The following is a 24329-nucleotide window of genomic DNA, read 5'->3' on the forward strand; positions in this document are numbered from 1 at the left end:
TGTATTGGGGGCAGAGGCTCTGTTTACCCAGGTTTGGGGAGACAGGCAGAGGAGCTGGCTGGGTGGGGGAATTCTAGTCGGAGGGGCAACTCTGGCATAAGAAGGCCAATGGAGCTGGGTGGGGACACCCCTGCTTTGTCCTGTACCACCTGGAATAGTGCCAGAACACAGGAGAAGTGCAGGACACTCTGTGTGAGTGAACTTAGGGTGAGGGTTGGGGCGTTCAGCAGGGATAGAATGGAGAGAGAGGTCAGGATGAAGCAAAATACCAGGTTGCTAAGGCAGAGGCAGGAGGGGTACTGGTGGCAGTGGGGAAGGTGAGAGCCAAGGTTAGCTGTACTTAGTGAAGGGAGGGTTCATTGGCACTGCTGTTATGATGGCCACCATACCCCGCAGGCTCCTTAGAGAGGAGCTGCCATAACCTCCTGTCCCATCCCTCCTGTATACGCATGGGCACACGCACACACATGCATGCGTGCACACACATGCATACACACCCCACTTCTCTGAGAGCCGTTTCCCTTTTAAGGTGGAGAGAGATGACCTGCCCAGGTTGTAACTAACAAGCGTCTGACCAGTCCACAGAGGGCTTGACTCGGAACCTCCCTACACCCCACCCTCCCACCCCCTCCATCCTCTGCCCCTCAGCCCTAATGCTTGCCAACTGTTCTGCCCTCCTCCCTCCCCCAGTAATCCAGCTGGCCCTGGGGGTTGGGGGCAGCTTTCAGTCTGGAAGCCCTGGGTGGCCTGGACCCCCTCCTCTGGATTGCAGGCTATTTTTGCATTTCCTTTTGTCTGCTCCCAGGCAGGAGGGGCCCTCGGAGGAGAGTCTGAGGACCACGGTGGGATGTGGCTGGCTGTAGGGAACAAGGGAAAGGCGGCCTGCCCAGAGTCCAGGGGTCCTCACCCCCATCTCCACACTCTCCCTACAGGCCTGGGGCTGCTGTCCTGACCTCCTGGGAGTCACACCTTGCAGCTCCCAGGGCCTCCATCCTCTGCATGGGGCTCATCAGGGATTCTACCATTTCTCTGGTGTCTGCCATGGAGGGCCTGGACACTTTCCTTTCCAGCTAAGGAACCTCACACTGCAATGTTTTCTCTTGTCACTTTCCAAGAAGGGGGAAGGGTTCTTCTTGAACAAAGCAATATGCTACAAACACAAAACTGAATGCCTCTCCTGGCACCCCCACGCCAACCTGCCCGCTCCCCACTCTGCTCACGTCAAAGGAGGTCAAAGGGCAGCAGATGGCCGTTTTGTTACCCTGCTTCCCTCAGCAGACATGTGTGAGCAGCTAGTGGGCAGGAGCCCCAGGACAGCTGTGCAGAGGCTCCATGGGGCCGCCCCCGGGGCCAGGATCCATGCCCCCATGGCTCCCGTGTTCCAGAGCTCAGGCGTAAAGGCCCCCAAGACAGGGCTTGGTGACCTTGTAAATTTGGAGGGTTTTCCATTGGCATTCTCCAAATTTCTTTCTGGAGCCCTCATTTAATATGAAAGTAAAAGGGGCTCCTACGTGGCTCAGTTGGTTGAGGATCCAACTTCCGCTCAGGCCATGATCTTGTGGTTCACAGGTTCGAGCCCTACATCAGGCTCTGTGCTGACAGCTCAGAGCCTGGAGCCTGCTTCGTGGATTCTCCCTGCCCCTCCCCTGCTCATTTTTTCTTTCTCTCTCTCGCTCGAACATAAATAAAATATTAAAAAATAATATGAAAGTAAAGGTTTCATGTCTATTTTATATCTAATACTTTCACTAAAGAGGGACATCAAACGGTAATGGCAGTCCCATATTCGTGATGCCTCTTGTAGTTTGGGGACTCCACACTGGCCTGTCCAGCTCCCTGTCCTTCACTCCCCCCTTCCTCCTGGCCTCACAGCCTTAAGCTCTCGCTCTCCCAATGCCCTTTCCCTTGGTGTCCCTCCATCCTCCTCCCTGCCCCCCACCTCTTTTCCACCTTCCACTCATGGCACTCTTCTCTTCTCCTCACATTGAACTTTCTGAAATAATATTCCACACTCCTGGTCTCTCTTCTCCCACTTATTGCTTGACCCCAGTGCAACCATTTTCCACCCTGTGGAAATGCTTCCAACTTTTCTCTCAAAGATCGCTGCATATCAAAGGGATAAATCCACGAGACCTCATTGCTTTCCATATTTAGCACTGGCTGCCCCTCACTAAGCCCTCTCTGCAACTGCGTTTCGTCATCAGCTTCTGCTGGTTCTCTCTGCCTCATCCTTGCTTCCAGCCTTGCAGGATCTTTCATCTCGGTACCTGCACTGACTTTCTCTACCACTCTTGGTGACTTCATCGATGCCCATGGCTCCAATGATCAGCCAAATACAACAGAGACCCCCAAATCTGTACCTCTAACATAAACCCTTCTCCTAAGCTCTAGACTCAGCCAGTCAGAAGTCTGAAGATGCTTGGATATCCCTTAGACATGTACACAGGACTAAGACCAAACGTTGCATCTTCTCCGGGACACTGGGCTTCCTAACCTTCAAGTTTCTGGGAGGCAGCCTGACCTCCTCCTTCAGTTTGATCAAAGAACTACAGGCTTCAGGTCAGACAGTCCACCATTTACATGCTCTGAGATCTTAGGCAACTAGTTTTACCTCTGAAAACCTCATTTCTTCTATCTGTAAAATGGGGGTAGTAACAGTACCTACTTCAGTGAGTTAGATGCATGAAATGATGCACGTGAAGTGCTCAACACACTGTTAGCATATAGCAAGTGCTTGATACATATGTTAGCCACCAAGAACTATAATAATAAATGCCTCTTAAATTTGTGTTCAGTTACCCAAGTCAGGAACTGGAAGTCATCCTGAACTCTTCTAATTTTTCCTTCAATTCTACCCAAAAAGTCACTGAGAATGGCCAGTTGTACCTGTTGAGGGTTTAGTTCATGCCCTTACCTATCCCTCACCTGGACTGTACCACAGAACCCCAACTGGTAGCTCGCTGGCTCCAGGGTCAACCCCCCTCCACTTGGGTGCTTCCCAAACTGTCACATGCATCTCAGTCCAGGGGGGTGGATCATGTTGAAACAAGGGTTCAGAAGAGACCAGAGAAATGGAGGGGTGAAGAGTCTGCATTTCCAGCAAATCCCAGGATCCCAAGACTCTGGTCCAGATCACACTTTGGGTAGCAAAACTCCGCTCTTCCTCCAATTCTCTTTCTAAAATAACAGATGTGGGGCGCCTGGCTGACTCAGTTGGTTGAGTGTTTGATTCCTGATTTTGTTCAGGTCATGATCTCACAGTTTGTGAGTTCGAGTCCCACATCGGGCTCTGCGCTGACAGCATGCAGTATGCTTGGGGGTCTCTTTCTCTCCTCTCTCTCTGCCCCTCCCCTGCTTGCTTTCTCTCTCTCTCTCATAATAAACATTAAAAAATAAATAAAAATGAATAAAAGAAACAGATGTGATCATATCAATCAGAAGCAAACTTCGATGAACTTCATAATTTCACTTGAACTGCCCTTCAGGGTTGCTTCCCCCTGTTCTGTCTTGCACAGCATATGCCCTGGCCACACACAAATGCCTCAAAATGCCATGCATTTCTATCACTTTGCACCTTTGCTCATGGTGCTTTCTCTGGGAAGCACGCCTCTCCTTATTTTCTTGCCCTTTGGAGCCTGTTCCTTTTTCTAAGACTTAGCATCCATGTCACCCCTTCTAGGAAGCCTCACTCAACTTGTGTGGCAAACTTATTCAAGCTTTCTGCTGTGTCTCCTCTCTTTGTTTACATCACTATAATCACATGTATCTCTTCTAATTATAGTTACTGTCTATACAGCTGTGCTCCTAGTTAAGATTTTAAGCCCTTTGTCTAATTTGTCTTTGTGTCCCAAGAACTTGGCACTGAGTAGACAGCGCAAGAGAAGGAGAGAGGTGGGTGCAGGGGGAAGTTGAAACTTCAGATCCTTCTGAACTCCTGCCTTCCAGGTCTTTGCTCCTGATTAACACACTATCACCCCCCTGGTGGCAGTTTACCAAAACCGTGGGTTCAATGTTTTTTGAAGGGTCACAGGTACTCCTAAAGCACGGATCAGCATCACAACCCTGGAAATCGAGATCCCCAAAGACTCTGCCAGCCATCATTAATGTCTTCTCAGTTCTCAGCCCCCGTCAGTACAGGGTTCTACATGCACAGGGTAAGCCGCGCACACTTATTTCAAGCGAGTGATAAAGTGAAGACAGCCTACCCTCTGGCTTCTCTCCCACCGCTGTGAGTTCAGACTCCTGGCTTGGCTCACTGGTTCCATACACGTTGATTGCACGCACACGGAATTTATACTCTCGGTCGGGCAGCAGGTCCTGGACGTTAAAAGAGGTGCTGCGGCATGTGGCTAGTTCCTTCCACGTTTTGTCCACCGAGTCCCAGGTTTCGACGCTGTAGGACTGAACGGCACTGCCCCCATCATATGAAGAACCGTACCAGGACAGGGTCAACGAGGAACTCCGAATGTCAGAGGCGCAAGGGGTGCCGGCTGGGGGGTCTGGTTTGTCTGGGGACAAGAGAAGCACGACATCACTCAAGCCTTTAGAATTGCGGGGGAGAAAAAAGGCATTGTATATAAAGAACATTTCTGAATTAGCCTTGTCTTGGGGGAGAAGCCCAGAGGTCCCAAGCTGCCAGCCCTGGTCCTGGCTTTCCTCCTCTCATCCACACAGTCATACCTGTGCACAAACATACCTACACGGAAAGCCCCACAAAAACCTATTTGCTTGAAAAAAAAAAAAACCTCTCCTATTTTGGCTTGTTTTCCAGTCTCCAAGTCATGATTTCCTGTACTTTGCCTAAGTCATAAACATATTTCTTTGAGTAAACAGCTCTAGGAAGCTGCCCAGAAGGCGTGGACTGCTTCCCATCAAAAATATGTTTTGAGAGAGAATTCAGAGTGTGTGTGTCTCCGTCAGGTCCTAGGCCGGTGGCCTGCGGTATCCCTAGGGTCGGTCTCTACTTTCTCTGGGACTTGGGAAACGTCTGTCCCACTGACAGGCAGGATAGCACAGTGACCTCTAAAGTCAGACAGGTCTGAGTTTGAACATGGCTCTGTCTTCTTTCACTCACTACTTGTTCACCTCTCTGTGCCTCAGTTTCCTTATCTGTAAGCAACGTAGATAATAATAGCACTTGGATCACAAGGTTGTTGTGAGAAGTTCTTGGAAGAGTGGCTGGCTTGAAGAGCCATTATTGTAGGAGTTTATTTTTAATTTTACAATATACATAAAAAGTTATTCCTACCCTACCTCTTATATCCTCAAGGGATCAGTATAAAATGAGATAAAGAATTTCAAAAGCAAACCGCAGTAGCTATTCACAACCATCCCTGACCAACGCCCGGGGAATGAGCAGCGCACACAAGCAAGCGGCGGCCCCTTGGGCTGGCTGCCTTCCCACCCAGACCAGTAATGCCGCCGGCTTCAAGGCAAATCTCGGTAGCCAATATTTTAATAAGGTTCTCGAGGTTTGCTGATCTTGTCAGTTGCTCATCTGAACAAAATTCTATTTTTCAGATTTAGTTTTTACAGGTGGTTGATTTAGCTACAGATAGGAGTATTCAGTAACCTCCATCTCTCACCTCCCTCAAGGCAGAGTTCCCCAAACTAGCAACGAAAACATGCTTGTCATGCTATGTGATTTTATAAGCTATGTGAACTCAAGTGAATTCCTTAACTTGCACGTTTCCAAACTTTTTTAGTTTATCTTTTTTATGTGGAAGATGGTGCTAATATGCATCTACCTTTTAGGGATTTTGTAAACATCAAGTAAGCAAACCGGGGTAAAGTACTTGACTCCTACTCTCTCCCTCCCTTCGGCAGGACAGGAAGGCCAAAGATAATTCCTGCAAGGGACTCTGTGCATACAGGGAAGAAAAAAACATTCTGTTGGTGTGCACATGTACACATGCACACACACACATCCACGCACACACATGTACATTCTCACCCCTCCCCGAGGCCCCGTGGCTTCCACATCCCGCCTGAGAAGGATGGCCCGGAGGCTGCACACCCCAGGCAGCCCCAGCCTGGACCTTGCCTGGAACGCTTCTGGGATCGGAACAGAGCTACTTCCCACCGTTGGCAGTCACTCCAGAGGCCTCCTGTGATGGAACCACTTTCACTGGTTGTTTAAAGTGTTCTCTTAGAAAAACTATTTGTTCTGAAAGATGTATTGGTCTTTTTAGAGATATTTCTGGTGTTGGCTAAGATGTTTATTACTTTAAACTCTTGTAGAGGCAAGTGGTTCAAGTCCTCTCAAGACCCAGCAAAGGAAGTAAAAAAAGCCCAAAGAGGAATGAAAGACAGATTCACTGCTTCCCCCAAAGAAACCCTGCCTGGAAAACATCTGATTGGACATGTTTTGAGTCATGCAGGTTAATGCAACAAATACAGACACACTTTGCTGACTGACTTTTCTCCCTCCTGCTTTGGTAAGGAAAAGAAAACGTTGGGGCACCTGGGTGGCTCAGTCGGTTAAGCGTCCGACTTCGACTCAGGTCATGACCTCACAGTTTGTGGGTTCGAGCCCCATGTCAGGCTCTGTGCTGACAGTTAGCTTGGAGCCTGGAGCCTGCTTCGGATTCTGTGTCTCCCTCTCTCTCTGACCCTCCCCTGCTCACGCTGTGTCTCTCTGTCTCTCAAAAATAAATAAAAAATATACAAAAAATTTAAAAAAAAAAAGAAAAGAAAATGTTGAGAAATGGGTATTGCAAAAGAGGTACTATTTGTGCCCTACCCTGTTCTAGATGTCTCTTGGCTGAAAGGATGAGAAAAACGGACATATGATATATATCACCTCCTGCAGCACAAGAGAAGATGTGAAATTGGGGGCATGGGCTTTAATTCTGAGTGAAACTTCAATGCTTTCAAGGAATTTGATTCCAAATTAAAGAGTTCAGGAAAGACTCACAAGTCTGATGTGGTGGGAGACTGGAAGCGCCCACACCCGCCCTTAAGACCATGGGCTGTGCCTGATGCTTTCTGTTCTTCCCATCTGACAGAGCCTCACACAGAGGCTGGGCTAGTCAGGGCTGAAAATCCTGAGATGCCCTCAGAACAGAGTGCCCGTGAGCCTCCCTTACACACTAAAGACACAGATGCACTCGGGTTGGGAGGGGGCCCTGGGCATGGCCTGGTACAGGCAATGTGGGCTCAGCGTCTAGAACCCTAAGCTCCATGCCGACTGGGAATTCTCCCATGGCTCCCTGGAGACCTGACTGACTGAATGGGAAATGCTGGGTCTAAGGGAAGACTCTCAGATGGCACCAGCTTCAGGATTTTCTGTTTAGTCCTGGGAAAATGGAGGATCTCCTCTCCACTGCTCCTCACTGGAGTCGCTGCCTGGCAGTCTCCGTGTGCCTGTGTGTCTGAAGGTGATCTGTGGCCGTGCCTAACCTCACCCGGGCCTCCCTTCACTGTGCCCCAGGGGCCGCCTGCGGCTTATAGAGAAGGGCGGGGGATGTGCCCCCCCGCCCCCAGAGTCATCTACCTGGAGAATCCAGCCCTTGAAGGCCAAGGTACTCTGCTTACCCAGAATACCCGGCTAGCCGGTGGCAGTGCCAAAAGGAGACTCCAAAAAAATCTCCAGACCCTTGTTCCAGGGGCCTGTTATTTTACAGGCTATCAGGCAGAATAAGATCAAGAAGCATCTTGCTTAAACCCATGCCAAGCATTATAAAGGGAAACCTCCTGCCTTTAGAAATCTTGCAAGTTCCAAACTCGGATAGTTTGGGGGGATTACCGCGTATTTGGAGACTCTCTCTACTTTGTTTTTCTCTTTTAAAGATATGCGAAGTGATCTGCTGTTCTCAGGCCGGACAAGTTACAGGAAGGAATGTATCTGGGTGAGCAGCTCGCAGGGGCCCCTCTCCGGCCCCCCAGAGGTGGAGCTGGCGGGGCAGGCGTCTGCAGGCCTCCCAGCTCCACGCACGTCTGCGCTGCCTTTTACAACATAAACCTCTCAATGAGTTAAACATCACTCGCTGAAACTAACTGAGGGCAAGGCTACTTTTTATTATCGTTTTAAAAATAGGAGTGATAGATTGTAGGAAAAGAAAGTGGTGTTTTAAAGGACCTGCAAGAAGAGAATTTTACTGCGAACAAGTAGCCGTTGTGCTCAAAGGGCCGCTAAGCGAGTCTGCAAATGGATGCTTCCAAAGCGCCTGAAAACTGTCCTGGGCAGGCTGAACGATTCCTGTTTCATCTCACTTATATTTGACATCTACTTAATAAGCCCTGATCAGATAATACACAGATGTCCCCAGAGACACGCAGGTAAATCTGGGCCTAATCCAGGTTTACTTTGACTAATTCTAAATCCTTGGGCTCTGAATGAATGTGGCTTTGCTGGATCCATCAATGCGAGTCCTCCTTTTATTGGGCAATTCTATTCTTAGCTCTGTGAGGGGGAGGCAGACAGAATGCCGGTTCCCCTCCATTCCATTCCCCTCCCAGGACGGCATTTAACTTGCTGGTCCTGCCAGCTGGCGGGCAGCCACGCCAATGGCCCTGTCAGCACTGGCCGGCCCGGGAGAATGAGAAACGAAACCATAAAAGGCCAGAACTGCAGCTGCGTGGTGGTGCTGGGGGAAGGGAGCGTGTGGCATCACAGAGCCAGCCAGAGTGGGGGTGGGGGTGCTGGTCACAGAAAAGTGGTTCAAAGGAGCTGACCCCAGGCCCCCCAAGCTGGAGCAGGTAAGAGGAATACTGGAGACCATTGCTTGCTGACAGCTGGAGCGTGGGGCCAAATCAACACCTCAGGTACAGGTCTAAAAGGTTAAGCAAACTGGATTATTAGCACCAATCCCCCACATCCCCACAGGTTCTTGACTCCTGGGGGAAAATTCTTGAACCAAACAACTGGTGTCACCAAAGAGAGTAAGAGTGAAAAAAAGGGGTCTCTTATCTTTTATGGCTAAGACACCTATTCCCTGACCCATTAGTACACTTGGCCTTCCCAGATTTAAAACTCTTGATCTAGGGGCACCTGGGTGGCTCTGTCAGTGGGGCCTGTGACTTCAGTTCAGGTCATGCTCTCATGGTTCGTGGGTTTGAGTTCCGCGTCAGGCTCTGCACTGACAGCATGGAGCCTGCTTCGGATCCTCTGTTCCCCTTTTTCTGCACCTTTCCCACTTTGCTCTCTCTCTCAAGAATGAATAAACATTAAAAAGCAACAACAATAAAGTCCTGATCTAAAGAAGCAAAAACAAAGCAAAACAAAACAAAGAAAGAAAGAAAAAAAGTGGATTGGATCAGAAACTGTCAGGTCAAAGTCCTCCACACGCATAGAATCTGAAGGCCCCCAAATGTGCAGGGACACAGCCTGCTACCTGCCCACTCCTTCATCTGCTGTTGCTTCGCCGTCCTGAGCACCTGCCATGCTGGGAGTCAAGTTGCTGAGCACAACCCACAGTGTAAGACCAGTTAGGAAGACATTTTGATATTTCAGGAGAGAGTTCACGGGACATGAAAAACAGTGATTGGGATGGAAAGGAAGAAGTGAATTTGAAAATCAGGAGTCAGACTGAACTCCATACTAGGGTGCAGGAGGTGAGAAAAATGAGCAGATTTAGGACCGGGAAGTAACACCTGAGAAGGGTGGTCCCAGAAGAGGAACGGGGGTGGACGGGAGGCTGCAGGGAGGCGAAGAAGCAGGGTCAGAGCAGAGACTGGCCCCTTTCAGAGGGCGAGGCCGTGAAGGGAGCAAGAGAAAGATGGTGGGGTGGCCAGAGTGAGCCGGGATACTGCGTTTGTGTTTGGCTGGGATGGGAGAGCCCTGGCAACATTTACGGGAGAAGCAGAGGTGAAGGTGAGGACAAGGGAGAAGGGGACAAAGATATGGAGACATCTGTAGGTATGGGGCACGAAGTTACACAAGTTCATGTCTGATGCCTCCTATTTCTCAGAGCAGCTGGAGGCTGGGGCCCCGCAGAGTGACAAGCTATCGTGGAGAGTGGGGGAGGCCACTGAGCCTACTGATGTCTCCACCTGGACCCCGGCGGAGTCCTGCACTGAGTCTGTGGGCCATGATCTTCCCGAAGTGCGCCTGATGTGGAAGCAGTGCAGTGGAAGGCAGCACTGATTGAGGGCGAGGATCTGCAAGGAGATAGAGTGACTGGGGCGGGCAGGAAGGCAGAGGGCAGAAGGGAGAGGGAGCAAGGATGCTGGAGGTGGGTCTGGAGTAGAGCAGCTCAGGGTTTTGCAAAGGCAAGAGAGGGAGAAGCCAGGAGGGGACTCCTAGGAAGAGGCAAACATTGTGGGGTGTGTGTGAGGATCTGTGCTTCCTCAGGAGCAGGAAGCGCAGCAAGAGTACGAGAGCAGGGATGGGAAGATGAGAGCTTGGGAGGCTGTGGGCGAGGTGCCAAAGGAACAGGCCCCAGGAGGGGGGCCTCTGCCCCTTGCAGTCCTCCGGGAGCCTGCTGGGGGCCTCTGCCTTCCCGGTCCTCTGACCTCAGGCCACCCTGTCCCCAGACTCACCCACGACAGTGAGGTTGACCTGGGCCTGCCTGCTGCCCAGCTTGTTCTCCACCAGCAGAGTGTAGCAGCCGCAGTGCTCCTGGCGTGCGGCCAGGATGGTGAGCCTGCTGCCATTCTCAGTGCTCTCCACCTTGATGTGCTCACTCTCCTGGATCTGGGGCAGAGAACAATGCAGGCGTTAGAGCCTTGGGCAAGAAAGGAAGAGGGCTCAGACCTCCACTCCGTACCGCTAGGGAATCCCACAGGACAAGCAGTGTGGGGCTTGGTCTCCTCTGAACTCTGGGCATCCCCTTAAGACCCCTCCTCTCCTGCACCAAAGCCAAGCCTTCCTGAAGTGGTCTAGATCTGGGGCCAGCTGGGAAGGTGCCAACCAGGGTCTGGTAGACGAACTTGCTGCTCTAGACCAGAGTTGAGGAGCGTCCCCTATCTCCATGGCTTTGGGAGGGATGGCGAAGAAGACATCTGAGCAAAGTCACCTACAAAGGCCACCTACAAAGGTGTTCTGACCTCTTCTGTTCTAATACTGTTGCCACTAGTCACATACGGGTACTTAAATTTTAATTAAGTGGAAACAGCCCAAATGTCCATCAAATGATGAACAGATAAACAAAATGTGGCATATCCAGACAACAGAATATTATTCAGCCATAAAAAGGAGTGAAGTACTGATTTATACTACAATATGGATAAGCCTGAAAACATTACACTAAGTAAAAAGAAGCCAGATACAAAAGAATACATACTATATGATCCCACTGATGTGAAATGTGCAAAAAAGGCAAATCCATAGAGACATAAAGTCATGTTAGTGGCTGCCAGGGCTCGGGGAAAAGGGAAGAATGGCTACTAATGATCCAGGGTTTCTTTTGGGGATGATGGAAATGTTCCAGAATTAGATCATTGTTATGGTTGCCCAACTTGTGAGTATACTGAAAACCGCTGAACTGGACACGTTGCAAGGGCAAATTTTTTGGTGTATGAATTTTATGGTTATTGTTAGAAAGAAAGCTGTTATAACAATTTTTAATTAATTACAATTTAAAATTCAGTTCTTCAGTTGCACTAGTCACACTTCAAGTGCTCAACAGCCACGTATGGTGGTGGTTCCTATATTGGACAATGGATACAGAACATATGCATCACTATAGAAAGTTCTCTTGGACAGATGGGGACCTGGCCGAATGTCTCCGAAAAGGGAGGGACTCCATCTTATTTGAGATGACACTCGCCCAGACATTGCACAGATCAAGCATCCTTGGGGATGATGCTATATCTTTTGAGACCAACCCTCCATTCCTTCCTGATACTATCCTCCCACCTCTGGGCCTTAGGACAGTTTGAATGGTTTTGAAATAGAGCACCAGAGAACTCAAAAGAAATCTTCACATCCTCTCCAAGTTCCCTGATTCAGTGCCAGCCATGGTTTGGGCCTCTGCTGATAACGTACATGGGTACATGCTACCAATATGGGCTCAGTAGGATGGTCGGGTTCCCCCTCTCCCTATAAAAGTGGTGGTTCAGAGATTCACACATTTCTTTCATAGGACCATTCTTATAAATGGTACATTTCTGGGCCAGTAAGCCAAAGTTCCACTTAATGTACACTTTATCCATCCAAATACTCAGATTCACTTTTATCTCTTCAACATGTGGTAAGTTTAAGCTGTTGCCACTGATAGGGTTCAGTGGGCTGGCACAGAATCAGAGGAATCTCACAGAGTCTGAGAGGTCCTTTTGGTCACTGGTTCGATTTTCCTGACTCTGAGTAGAATTCTGGACTAAAATATCAAAATCAGGTGGGGGTCATGGGTGGTTTCTACTTTTTCCTTCATATTTTTCTCTATACACAAACTGTCTGCAAAGCAAGTATTAATGGCAGATTCAGAAGAAAAGGTTATTAAGAACTCAGATTTGGTGGGTGGTGACAGGTGGGGAAGGGGACCCTCCCATTTCTAAGGCCCCACCCATCAAGAATGATGCTGCCTTCATGAGCCGGCATTTTTCATCCCTTTCCACCTGGGGGTTGGGAGAGCTATTCCCCTCCATCACTGACCTGCTTTCGGAACTTCATCCAAGTACAGGTGATGGGCTGGGTGCCTGCCACTTTACCAAACAGTTCCACAGACTCGCCTGCGCGCACCTTCTGGTCCTCAGGAAACTGGATGATCTGAGGGGGCATGGCTGGGGGGGGACAAGTGACAAAGTGAGCCACGAGGAGCCTCAGACAGACTGACTTCACTCAGTGCTGCTGTCCATGCTGGTCTGCTCCTCTCTCACCTTCCAGAGCCTTCAGGGCAGCCCTGAGGACAGTGGCCGCTGCTCTGGAATGTCTGAGCTGACGGACCAGCTAGCTCTCTTTGCTTCTTTACTTTGATTCCTCAGAAGTGGCCCACACAATTTACATGGTGTAATTCTCCATCTGTCAGCTGCTCTGGAGTTTGCGTCTCACCCTAAATTTTTGAATCTACCTTCTAACTCCTTTATTAATTAAGCAGCATCTTGCTTTGTAATCCTCAGGTTACCCTGGCTGACAGGTTCAATATGGTCATGTCCTCAAACGTCTCTCACTGGGAAACAGACAAGGGCTCTACATGACAAGGACATACAGAACAGAGTGTTAAGACAGTGTAAAGTGGATCACCCCCAAGGGGTGGGTGGTGTGGAGGGCAGAAGGCGATGCAGAGTTTCACAGAAGGGATGGGAAAGTCACTAGTACTGCATGATGTCATCTGATGTCCCTATAGCTAGGGACCCTATAAGAGGGAAGCAGGAGGAAAGTCAAGTAGTGGAAGAGGTAAGGGACCAGGCTGTGCAGAGGCTCTTGGGGGAAAATTTGGCCTGAATAATGCAGAGCTTGAATCAAGGACGGGGGTGGTCTCTTGGGAGCTCATACCAGTGGTCAGTCTAGCAGGACGGAAAAAAAAACCCTCATGGCAGATGACTCTCGCCCCAAACGCTGCTGGTGACCATTTACCTGCCTTCGGAGGTGTCTTGGGGGCAGGTTTCTTTTTCACAGTTGCATCACCTGAAACAAAGAAGTTCACAGGTTATTTTCTGTTAATCCTGGCTTTTCACGAGGCTCCTGAGGCCTAGGAGCCTTGCCCACGGCTCCCCTGCCAGACAGAGCCCTCACCTAAGTGTGGTTTTCAGGAGATCCTGCACTCCTACACAGATGACCTCATGAATGAATGATTATCAGTTCTCAGGGGGCCTCTGGAGGGTCTCTGGAGCCTCCATTGATATAAAACCTAAAAGCCACTTGACTCTCCATTGTCCATTTCAACAATGATAACCCACACTCACTATTCTCTCACCCTATGTCAGGAAACTCTGAAAGGAAATTATGTCAGATAAACCCCCTAAAATTAGCCTTTGGTGTGGATCCAAGGGTCTCAGGCTTCCTTTGGGTCACAGACTGTGGACTAGTGGGTTTCTTTCTTTTCTTTTTTTTTTTGGTAACGTTTTTTGAATGGATCCATTAATGAACGACAAATGAATGAACCAACCAACGGTCTCTTCTATTCCTACTCTATTCCTTCCGGTTTCTCCAAATAACTCAAATAAGAAAAATGACCCAAGCAGACCAATTTCACAGCACAAACATTCATTTGGCTAAATAACAAAATGATGAATATGCAAAAATATCCTCAGCTGTCTTCATGGCTTATTTTCATCTTTCTTACAAGTCTTTAATCAAAACCTATCTTTCAAGATGGAATGAAAATCTATCTGCCCACAAATATCTGTATGTGAATGTTTACAGTGGTTTTATTTGTAAGAGCCAAAAGCTAGAATTTATCCACTTGTTCCCCAGCTGGAGAATGGATGAACTTTGGTATATTCATACAATGAAATGCTACTTACCAATAAAAAAGGAACAAACCACTGATACATAGAACAGATTAATCTCAACAATTCATCTTTCTCTTTCACTAAAAGGCTATGAATGTATAATTCTACTTATATGCCTTGTTCTAGACAGCCAACACTAGAGAGACAGAGAACAGGTCAGCGGTGGGTGGGGCCAAGGGCTGACCATTAAGGGGCACAAAGATACGTTTTAAGGTGGTGGAACCATATCTTGATTATGGCAATAGTTACATGACAATGTGCATTTGTCAAGCTTCACAGAACTGTGCACTAGAAAGGGTGAATTTTACTGTATATAAATTATACCTTCATACAAAAATGGGGAGGAGTCACCTAACCAATGAGATCTTCCCTAACCACTTGATACCAAATAGCAATCCCCTGTCCCCAGCAAGCCTTATCACCATTACCCCCCACCCATGGCACTTAACAACCATAAAACAAACTATATATTTGCTTGTTTATTTACTGTCTCCCTTCCTCTGTCCATTAAGTATAAGAATTTTGAAGGCAGGGATTTTTTTCTTCTTTGTTCATTGCTGTATACTCAGTGTGTCTAGGACATAGTAGGCACTTGGTAACTATTTATTGAGTGAATGAGAGGGTGTGATGTTAGTAATGTTAGCAATTATTCCTCCACAAAGCTTCACTTCTGCAGGTTACGGAGAAAAAGCACTATGTCCTGGCTTGGACACTGCTGTGTGCCCAAAGGCAAATTATATAACGGTGTGGATTCTCAGCTGTGCTCCTGTAAAATGGGGAGAGGGCTGTTACCCACCTGAGAATCGCACGAGGACTATGTAAGGAGGTGATCTCAGATCACAGAACTGATGGTTACTCGTTATGAGGTTAAGCCCAGGGTGAGGTCTGCTTCCACCAAATTTACCCTGACTTGTCACCATTATTGATTCATCCGTCCATGTCAAGAAACCTATTGAGGGCTTGCTTTTTGCCAGGCAAACGCCAGTCAATACACACTACTAACCTGCATACCAAGAGGAAAATCAAACAAATGTAAGAAATCAGAGCTTGTCTTCAAGGGCTAAAATGTCAAGGCATGTGTGGTCCATAGGAAAGCCTTTTTTTTCTTTTGTCATAAAGGACATTGATGGGACAACTGGCAGAATTTGTATAAGGTCAATAAATTAGATGATAGTATTATATCAGTGTTCATTTCATGTTTTGATCACCAAACTGTGGTGACACTGTCCTTGAGACTTTTTTTTATTAAAATAATGTTTATTTTATTAATGTTTGAGAGAGAGAGAAAGGGAGAGACAAGTGGGAGAGAGGCCCAGAGAGAGGGAGAGAGAGAATCCCAAGCAGGGTCCACATTTTCAGTGCAGAGCCTAATGGAGGAGGGCTCGATCCCATTACCATGAAATCATGACCTGAGTGAAAATTAAGAGTTGGACACCCAACCGACCGAGCCACCCAGGCGCCCTGAGACTGTCCTTGTTTTTAAGAAATATGCCCTGAAATATTTAGGTGTAGAGGATATCATATGCACAATTTCCTTCAAACCACTTATAAAAATTATATATACATACATGTATGTATGTGTATATGTGTGTGTGGAGAGGTAGAAGGAAGGAGAGAGGGGAAAAAGTGAGGGAGAGAAAAGACAACATAAAGCAAACATGGTAAAATGTTAATATTTGAGGAATCAGAGTGAAGGGTATATAAGAATTATTTGTACTATTTTTGTAATTTTAAGTCAAAATATTTCAAATAAAAGTTAAATGGAAAGTTAAAAAAAAAAAAAAACCTTTTACCCAGGGGGCACCTAATTGGCTCAGTCCATAGAGCATACAACTCTTGATCTAGGGGTGGTGAGTTAAACCCCACACAGGGCGTACAGCCTACTTAAAAAACAAAACAAAAAAAAAGTTTTATCCCTCCAACACGATGCAGTTGCTCAAATGAAGGTGTGCACTATGGGCTGAGGAGATGGCTGGGAAGGGCTCAATGATGGGACACAGGATGGATCTGAGGGCCTGAGAACATGTGAACTGGAAAAAGAAGAAGGGCCCCAGGCTCAGGAACAGAGAGGGGCTCAGGGCTGAGGGTCAGGTATGTGGTGGAGGCTGTCCAGAGTGTAGGGCTAGGATTAGAGAACAGTGGTGTGAAGGTAGTGTGACAATTTAAGTCAGGAAAATAAAAAATTCAGTTCTTTAGTCACATAGTCACATTTCAAGCACTCGGTAGCCACACATGGTTCGTGGCTACCATACTGCGCAGACACGGCACATCGCTGTCACCACAGTGCTGGTCTAGAATCCCAAGTTTGAGAGTTAGGTCTTTGTCCTGAGTGAACAGGGAACCTCACACGAATGGCAGTCTGGTTGAACTTGAGGACCCCTGGAGGTCTCCCCACCTCCTGGAGGACAAGGCTTAGGAGGCTACTGCCATCCTTTGGGAAGGAAGTGATCAAGGTCCAGCCTTGGTAAAGGCAGTTGCAGAGAAAAGACAAGAGTCAGAAGAAAAGTCAGAAGAATTTAGGGGCTGAACAAGAGGGAGGTACAAAGATTCCTTAGAGATTTCTGGCTTGGATAAGTGGAGAAAATTATAGTGACAGAATACAGAATTTGGAAGGGAAAGACGAGGCGTTTGGTTTGATCCAAGTGAATGTGGCAGATGAAAGAATTTAACCCACTCGTAGGCTAAGAAGCCCAGGGTCAGAATTCTAGAGAGACGTTGGTGGGGACTGGAAGTGCAAGTGCAAGACTCCAGAATCAAACATGCAATCATAGTGGGAAACTGTGAGGACGGGTCAGTACTTTGGGGGCAAGAACGCAGTGAAAGATGAGAAGGTGCCAGGGGCCAGTGCCCGGTGATGCCCACGGTGAGGAGCTGGATGTAGGAGAGGGCTGTGACCCAAAGCGATGAAAGGACTGTCACTGCAAGCAAGGGTGGAGGAGAGCAGGCCCTGGGACGTGGGCTTCAGGTATGACCAGCACTGAGTGACGGGTAAGGTTTGAGAGGGCAGATGCCATGAGACAGTGGGGTCAGAAGTTGCTCCAGAGGAAATTCTCAAGGAAACAGGTAGAGAGTCAGCTAATCCGACAAGAACTCTGGGGTTGAACGGACAAGGAGAAACAGGGTGATGGAAGAGGGAATGTCAGTCAAGCAAGGTTTCTTCCCTTGTGAGAGAGGAACACAGGTTTGAAAGCAGAAGGCTAGGAGTTGGTGGAGAGGAAAGGCCCCAAGATGGAATAGCACGCTAAAGACAAACCCTTTGGAAGTGAGTACCAGATGGGTTATGGGACATCCATGACAGGTCAAGCCATGAAGCCCTTTCCCCTCTTCATCTAGGGCTGCTGGGAAGGGAGAGGCACAACAGGCAGAGTCCCTCACAGGAAGATGAGGGCTTCTACCAGAGCCTGGGTCTGACTTCCCATGGAGAGCAAAAGCCACTTGTTGAGGGCTGGTGTGTGGAGCTGCCGTTACCCCACAAAATTTATATATTGAAACTTGAGCCTCCCAGTCCCTCAGAGTATGACCATATCTGGAGATAGGGCCTTTAAAGAGGTAGTTAAATTATGGTGAAGCCATGGGGCAGGGGTCCTAACCCAAACTGCCTTGTCCTTATAAGAGAGAAAGTGTGGACACTCAGAAACACCAGGGGTGTGTGTATAGAGAAAAGGCCATGTGAGGACACAGTGAGAAAGTGCCCATCTGCAAACCAAGGAGAGAGGCCTCAGAAAAAACCAACCTGCCAACATGTTGAACTCGGACTTCCAGCCTCCAGAACTGTGAGACAACATACTTCCATTGTTTAGGCCGCCCAGTCTACAATACTTTGCTGTGCAGCCACAGCGGACTAGAGCAGTGCATGGGCTCTGGAGGTGGGGAAGGAGCTCGACAGCCCCGGGAATGGCCGGCCAAGAGCTAGTCAGGAGGAGCGCAGTTAGCACACCGTGCAATCCGATGACTCCAAAGTCCCAATCTTTCAATCCTTGGCAGCCCTAGTAAACATCTGTGGCCCTAGTGAACCTAGAACTAGGGGCCAACTAGTACCTATGTTCCTCTGTCAAAATTAAATGGATTGAGGGCCAAAGTTTCATATTCTATAAATTTGCATCTTCTGCTGTTTGAATTGGTTAGCATTTGAAGCTGGTTTAGTTCTTGTTAGAAAAGACAGTCTTAAATGTTAATAATGTTTGATATCCTATTCTATACGTATTTTAAACAAGCATCTGCTAAAATCCATTAATTGTGTTCAGGGCTTAGAAGAATATATTTAATAGGTTGGAAAACAGAATCCCCTGATTCTAAAACCTAAGGTTTCTCACAGTGATGGACTCAGTGCATGCGGTTTGTAACCCACGATCTCATTGTCCTTTTTCCCACTGGGTCCTTTCTCCAATCAAACACAAGCAGGGCCCTAACATTGTTTCCATGTCATGAAAACTGGATAGGTTCCCACAAAAGCCAGGTCATTTGTCGGCCTCCTAACACCAGATGGGGCCAGGTTAGACATAGGACCCAAGCCTCCTGATGCCCTGGGTGGCTGCGTCTGTGGCAGCTCACTCTCTGCTCCGTCCCCAAATCCAGGCCCTCCAGACCCTTTTCTGTCCCCTTGCAGAAATGCAGTGGGCACAGGCTCTGGAGCTGGACTTGGGCTTAAATACTGCCCTGTTGTTCCTTAGGCTGTGTGACTTCAAGCATGTTACATAGTGAGGCGCTTGGGTGGCTTAGTTGGTTAGGCATCCAATTTCAGCTCAGGTCACGATCTCGCAGTTCATGAGTTGGAACCCCATGTAGGGCTCTGACAGCTCAGAACCTGGAGCCTGCTTCAGATTCTGTGTCCCCCCCCCCTCTCTGCCCCTCCCCTGCTCACTCTGTCTCTCATAAATAAACATTAAAAAAATTTTTTTAAAAAAGGATATTACTTAGCCTTTTGGAGCTTTAGTTTCCTCATAAAAAAAACGTGAAGGGGATGAGTAAAATTCATTGTAAAGCATTGAGCTATGTGTAGAGAAGGTAGAGCACAGGGCGCATGCTCCAATACCAGCCAGTCACCCTGGTCGCCCCTCTTCCCTGGATGGATCCCCAGAGGACTTCTCTGTCCAGTCCTTCACCTACTTAGTATGCCACCGTGTGTCAGCTTAGCCCTGTCAGGATGTCCCTCGTGCTGCTTCTGGAGTTTCTTCTCCCAATTCAAGTCCTCAGGTAATGCTCTTGCTGGTCCAGATGCTCAAACTCTCAGCTCCCCTTGGGTTACTAACTAGTTTCCTCTTCTCCGGATTCATCTGTCTTACCATCTCATTATCTTATTAATGTCAGCCCTTTGTCTCTCATTCTCTAACACTTTAAACTTTGGCACCGGCCATCGTCAGAGAGGAATATCCTAGAAGGAAAATAAAACCCAGCTATTTTTGTGAATCCCATGGCAGCTACTGCCCTGTCAGGCTGGGAAGGCAAAATGTCCTCCTGCTGCCTGCCACTTGGTCTGTCCCTCTGCTGGGGAGGAACTCAGCCCCCTCTCCCAGACAGTCAGCCCCAGGAAGCACCGCCTCCTGGCAGAGCACTGCTCTTCCAGCTCTGATGCCCCCACGGTACTTTGCTCACTGCTGCTCTCAGAGCTTCTCCTCTTCTTCTTCCTCTTCTTCTTCTTCTTTTTATTTATTTATTTTGAGAGAGACACAGAGAGAGAGAGAGAGAGAGAGAGAGAGAGAGCGAGCGAGCAGGTAGGGGAGGAGCAGAGACAGTGGGAGACAGATGATCCCAAGCAGGCTCCCTGTTGGCATCAGACAGCGGGTAGCTGAATGTGGGGCTTGAAACCATGAACCATGAGATCATGACTTGAGCTGAAGTCAGATGCCTAACTGACTGAGCCACCCGGGTGCCCCTACAATTCCTTTTCTTATCCCTCTCTCTGCCGGCCTTGTTCTACCTGGAGCCCAGACCTCTCTCCTCAGTCCACCTATATGTCCACTACCTGACTGTTCCTTCTCCTGGCACATACTGTAAGCCCAACAGGTCCAAATCAAATCCAGGATCTTTTCTCCAAACCTGCTGCTTGCCCCAGTTTCTCCCAAGGCCCTCTCCCTACCATCTCCAGTCACTAGCATCAGGCAATTCTGTCCACTATACACCTCCTCGGTCTGCCACCTTCCACATCCTTACTGTCACAATTCTAGCCCAAACTGTACCACCTCTTCAGTCTCTGGTCCCCTGTCCCCCCCCAATACAGCCATCATTCCAAGGCCATCACTTCACTGTTTAAACTTCTCCAATGGGCCCCCACTGCCACTTAAGACCAAGTCCAACTCATCTTATAAGGGCCTCTTGAGATCTGTCCTCAGCTTTTATTTCATCTTCTTTCTTACTCTTCCCTCTTGCTGGTACCCAGGCCCTCCATGCTCTATGTCAGCGGTTTGAAAAATTGAGTGTGCATTATGAGCATGTGGGAAATATGCTAGAAATCCATTTCCTGGATGTCCAGGGCCTGCTGATGCTCGTAGGCCCTGCATCACCCTCGGGGAGGGGGGGCTGCTCTATCCCCCTCACTGAATGCTCTTCCACTTTTGCAGTTGCCAGCGCATGGCTGCCAGCTCTTTTTCGACTCTGGTACCTTCTTCCGGCAGGCCTCACCTCCACCATCACTACTGCCAGGTTGGGTTCCATGCCACTTGGAGGTGGTCCTTTCTTAGCACTTCTCACAAGACATTACAGTGCAAAACACGCATACTTCACAGCACACTCCCTGGGGACATTTTGTTCATCGATTGTACTGCCCGTGCCTAGTGTGGTACCTGGCACATGCTTGAAAAGCTATTAAAGGAATGAGTGGAACCTCTGAAGATCTCTGTTAACCTGGGAGTTCTCAAGAACAGTCCACGCCCCCCATCCCTATCCCTGGGGCTCTGACGCTGAGAGATAAAACCCTGGGGCTTGAATCCCTGTGCAGCTTTCCATTCAAAGGAGATGTCTTTTTGCTCTGTCACCAACTAGATCAAAGCCGTTGGGCGCTGAGCCTTCCACTCTGAAGAGGAGACAGGCTGGAAGAGGTGCAGCAACCCGGTGAAAACATCATGAGCAAAGCACTGAACTTGGATGCCTGCTGTGAAGCCTGGGGAAGCCACGGGGAGGCTGGTCTCCCAGCTGTCTGGCAATCCAGCACTTTGCTTCAGCACCAGGCCTGCCAAGCCCTGACCTACTCCTGGCCTGGTGAGCCTTCCTGCTGCCCCAAGTAATGGGGGGGGGGGGGATGGGGCAAGAGGGGAGGCGGTTGGTGACCATAGGAGTTTCCAGACTGCTCAGTCTGAAAGCACAGGAGTGCCTCTCCCATGAACTGGCAGGGCAGAAGACCTGAGCAAACATTTGGGAGACATCTGTAGAGCCTAAACGTGGGTCTCTCAGCATCAAAAGGGTCTGAGATAATGGAAAGCAAGGGAGAATTAGGGAGGTAGCATGAACAGCCTTGGGTACAGGGAGGTCCCTGGATGTCTGCTTCTCTGGGGACATTTCCCTTTCTAGGTAGTTAACTAAAAATAGACATCAAACCCTTCACAATTCCCAAAATCAGCATTAACTTTCTACCAGAGGCTCCTGAAGGTGACTCAGGCCGGGTTAAGTGTGGAGGAAGCATGCACACACAGGGCTGTGTCACAGAAGGAAGGCGGCTGTGCAGACTTGAGGATGAAAGGCCGAATCCCACCGCCCTGCACTCAGGCAGACTCAGGGCTCTGGGTGACCTGACAAGCCTCCAACACTTCCCTGCCCCTAGCACACACCAGGCCCTTCCAGTGCATTTAATAGACCTATGGAGAAATGTTGGTCATTTTCCCAGAATTAACATCTCTGGGCAAATTTCCTGAGCACATCTCCTCCTAGCAAAGGCTGTCACACAAGAAGATTCCAGAGGAACACTGCTCTTCTTGTTATTGCAAACACTTATCCCCAAGCCCCCAGGATACAGAATGTCGGGATGGTTGTGAAAGAGGCAGCCCGGCACAGCCAGGATGGCAGTGCCAACATCCTCTCTGGGGAGAATCCATCTTCCCACTTAACGGGATCCTAGGAGATGATGGAAGAGCTGGGGAAGGAGCTGGGAGCAGCTGCCCAGGGGTGGAGGTCACAGGGTCACATGCACGGCAGAAGGGTGGGGTGATATTAGGCACTATCACTCCTCATGGACAATATTTTGGTTCAGAGTAACTGGCAGTTGGTACCAGCTTTCAAAGGCATTCGTGGAAGTACCCCAGCCCCTCTTCCAGGGTCCCATACCGTCCAGTGTCAAGCAGGTCTTGATGCCAAATCCCCACCTGTCCAGCATTTCCTGCCAGCTCTTTGAATCCTATGGTGACTTAACATTCCCCATGATTCCAAGAGAATATTTAAAAGATGTGATCCTAAGGGAATCTTCCAGGAAAACTGGACACTACTTTTGATATCCAAAGATGCTTTCAAGTTGATGTGACTTTTGGTTTCAGAGAGAAACACATATGGGGGCCAAGGCAAGACATCTAAAAGCAGAATCTAGAATGGTCCATCATGGTGATTGAAGCCAAAGTGATCAACGTCAGCCCAAGACTAGGCATGGAATACAGAGGGGTATTCTCTCTGCAGCGTCCCCAAATCCCAGAGGTGCAGTAGAGGCAGGGACCCTTAAAGCATGGGAACTCATGAATCAGTCTGAAAAATCACATGCTCATTATATCCCTACTTTGGATGAGGCACCGATGTTTCTAAGATGAAGAGGCCCTGGTTCCTGTCCTCAAGTTATAAAAGTGCCCTAATGTTCACTGGTCTTTTCTCAAAAAACTATCAGCTCCACAGACTGATGGGAGGAATCCTTGTTATCACCCTGGCATTGCCTCATCTGTATTTTTTTTAAGTTTATTTATTTGTTTTTGAAAGAGAGAGAGACAAAGTGACAGAGAGGGAAAATCCCAAGTAGGCTCTACACTGTCAGCACAGAGCCTGATGTGGGGCTCGAACTCATGAACTAAGAGATCATGACCTGAGCCAAAATTAAGAGTTGGATGCTGAACTGATAGAGCCACCCAGGTGCCTCCTCATCCGTATTTTCTAAAACACTTTCTCAAGCCGCATCGATACCTCCCTCACAGAAAATTCCACTCAGACCTCTCCAGCTGAATTCCCCTAAAACTGTGACTTCTGCTTAAAGTCTCCTTCCCATCAGTATGTTTCTGCTGCTGTGTAACCCAAGCCACATTTGCTGTAGCATCAATCCATCACACACTGGATGATATAAGGGGAGTTAGTGGACCTCACTTGAACTGATTGCTGTCTCTGTCTCTCTCTCTCTCTCTCTCTCACACACACACACACACACACACACACACACACACAGATTATTCCATTGAATGAACTGATATCATAGCTGGAAAAAAAACCTGAACTCAGTTGGAGATAGTCCCCATCTGGCAGGTCTGGAGACAAAAGGCTTTGACCAAGGCCACATGTTCAATCAGAGGCAGAACCAAGACTTTTGTCCCTTGCTTTCTAGCCTAGTGGCTTTCTGGCTGTGTCTTGTGCCGGAGCACTGTCCCAGAGCTGGACACAAGACATGCGCATCTGGAGATGCTTCACCCTGGGTACCTCTCTCTAGCTCTTTCTCCAAAGGTAGGGAATGACCACTGTGGGCTGAAGGAGTGGATGAAGGGTCCCAGGAGCACTGACAGCAACTTCCCATCAGGGTGGGGGAAGCAGCATTAAAGGATATCAGGACAACTGACAAAAACTGAATGTGACCATGCACTAAATAGTGGTATTGGTTCAATGTTAACTGTCCTGACTTTAGTAACCACATTGTGGTTATGTTCTTGGGAGATACACAGTGACATATTTAGAGGTCAAGGATATGATGTCTCTAACTTATTCACAAATGGTATATAGGTACCTACATGATGCATGGTGAATATATATGAATATTACATAGTGCGCATACATATGTATGAATATCTGATGAATGGTGAATATGTTTATATGAATACATACATAGA

The 24329-nt window shown here is 48.4% G+C and overlaps 1 protein-coding gene across 1 annotated transcript in view; it reads right to left on the reverse strand.

Moving 5' to 3' along the window:
- Window positions 1–24329, reverse strand: part of MYLK (myosin light chain kinase) — a 181989-nt gene that overhangs the window by 37489 nt on the left and 120171 nt on the right. The window contains 4 exon segments of the mRNA XM_029939461.1: window positions 4206–4508; window positions 10483–10636; window positions 12536–12663; window positions 13457–13507. Of these exon segments, the coding sequence (XP_029795321.1) occupies window positions 4206–4508; window positions 10483–10636; window positions 12536–12663; window positions 13457–13507 (636 nt within the window).

Source organism: Suricata suricatta, chromosome 5 (assembly GCF_006229205.1).
Source record: "Suricata suricatta isolate VVHF042 chromosome 5, meerkat_22Aug2017_6uvM2_HiC, whole genome shotgun sequence".
Lineage (NCBI taxonomy): Eukaryota > Metazoa > Chordata > Mammalia > Carnivora > Herpestidae > Suricata > Suricata suricatta.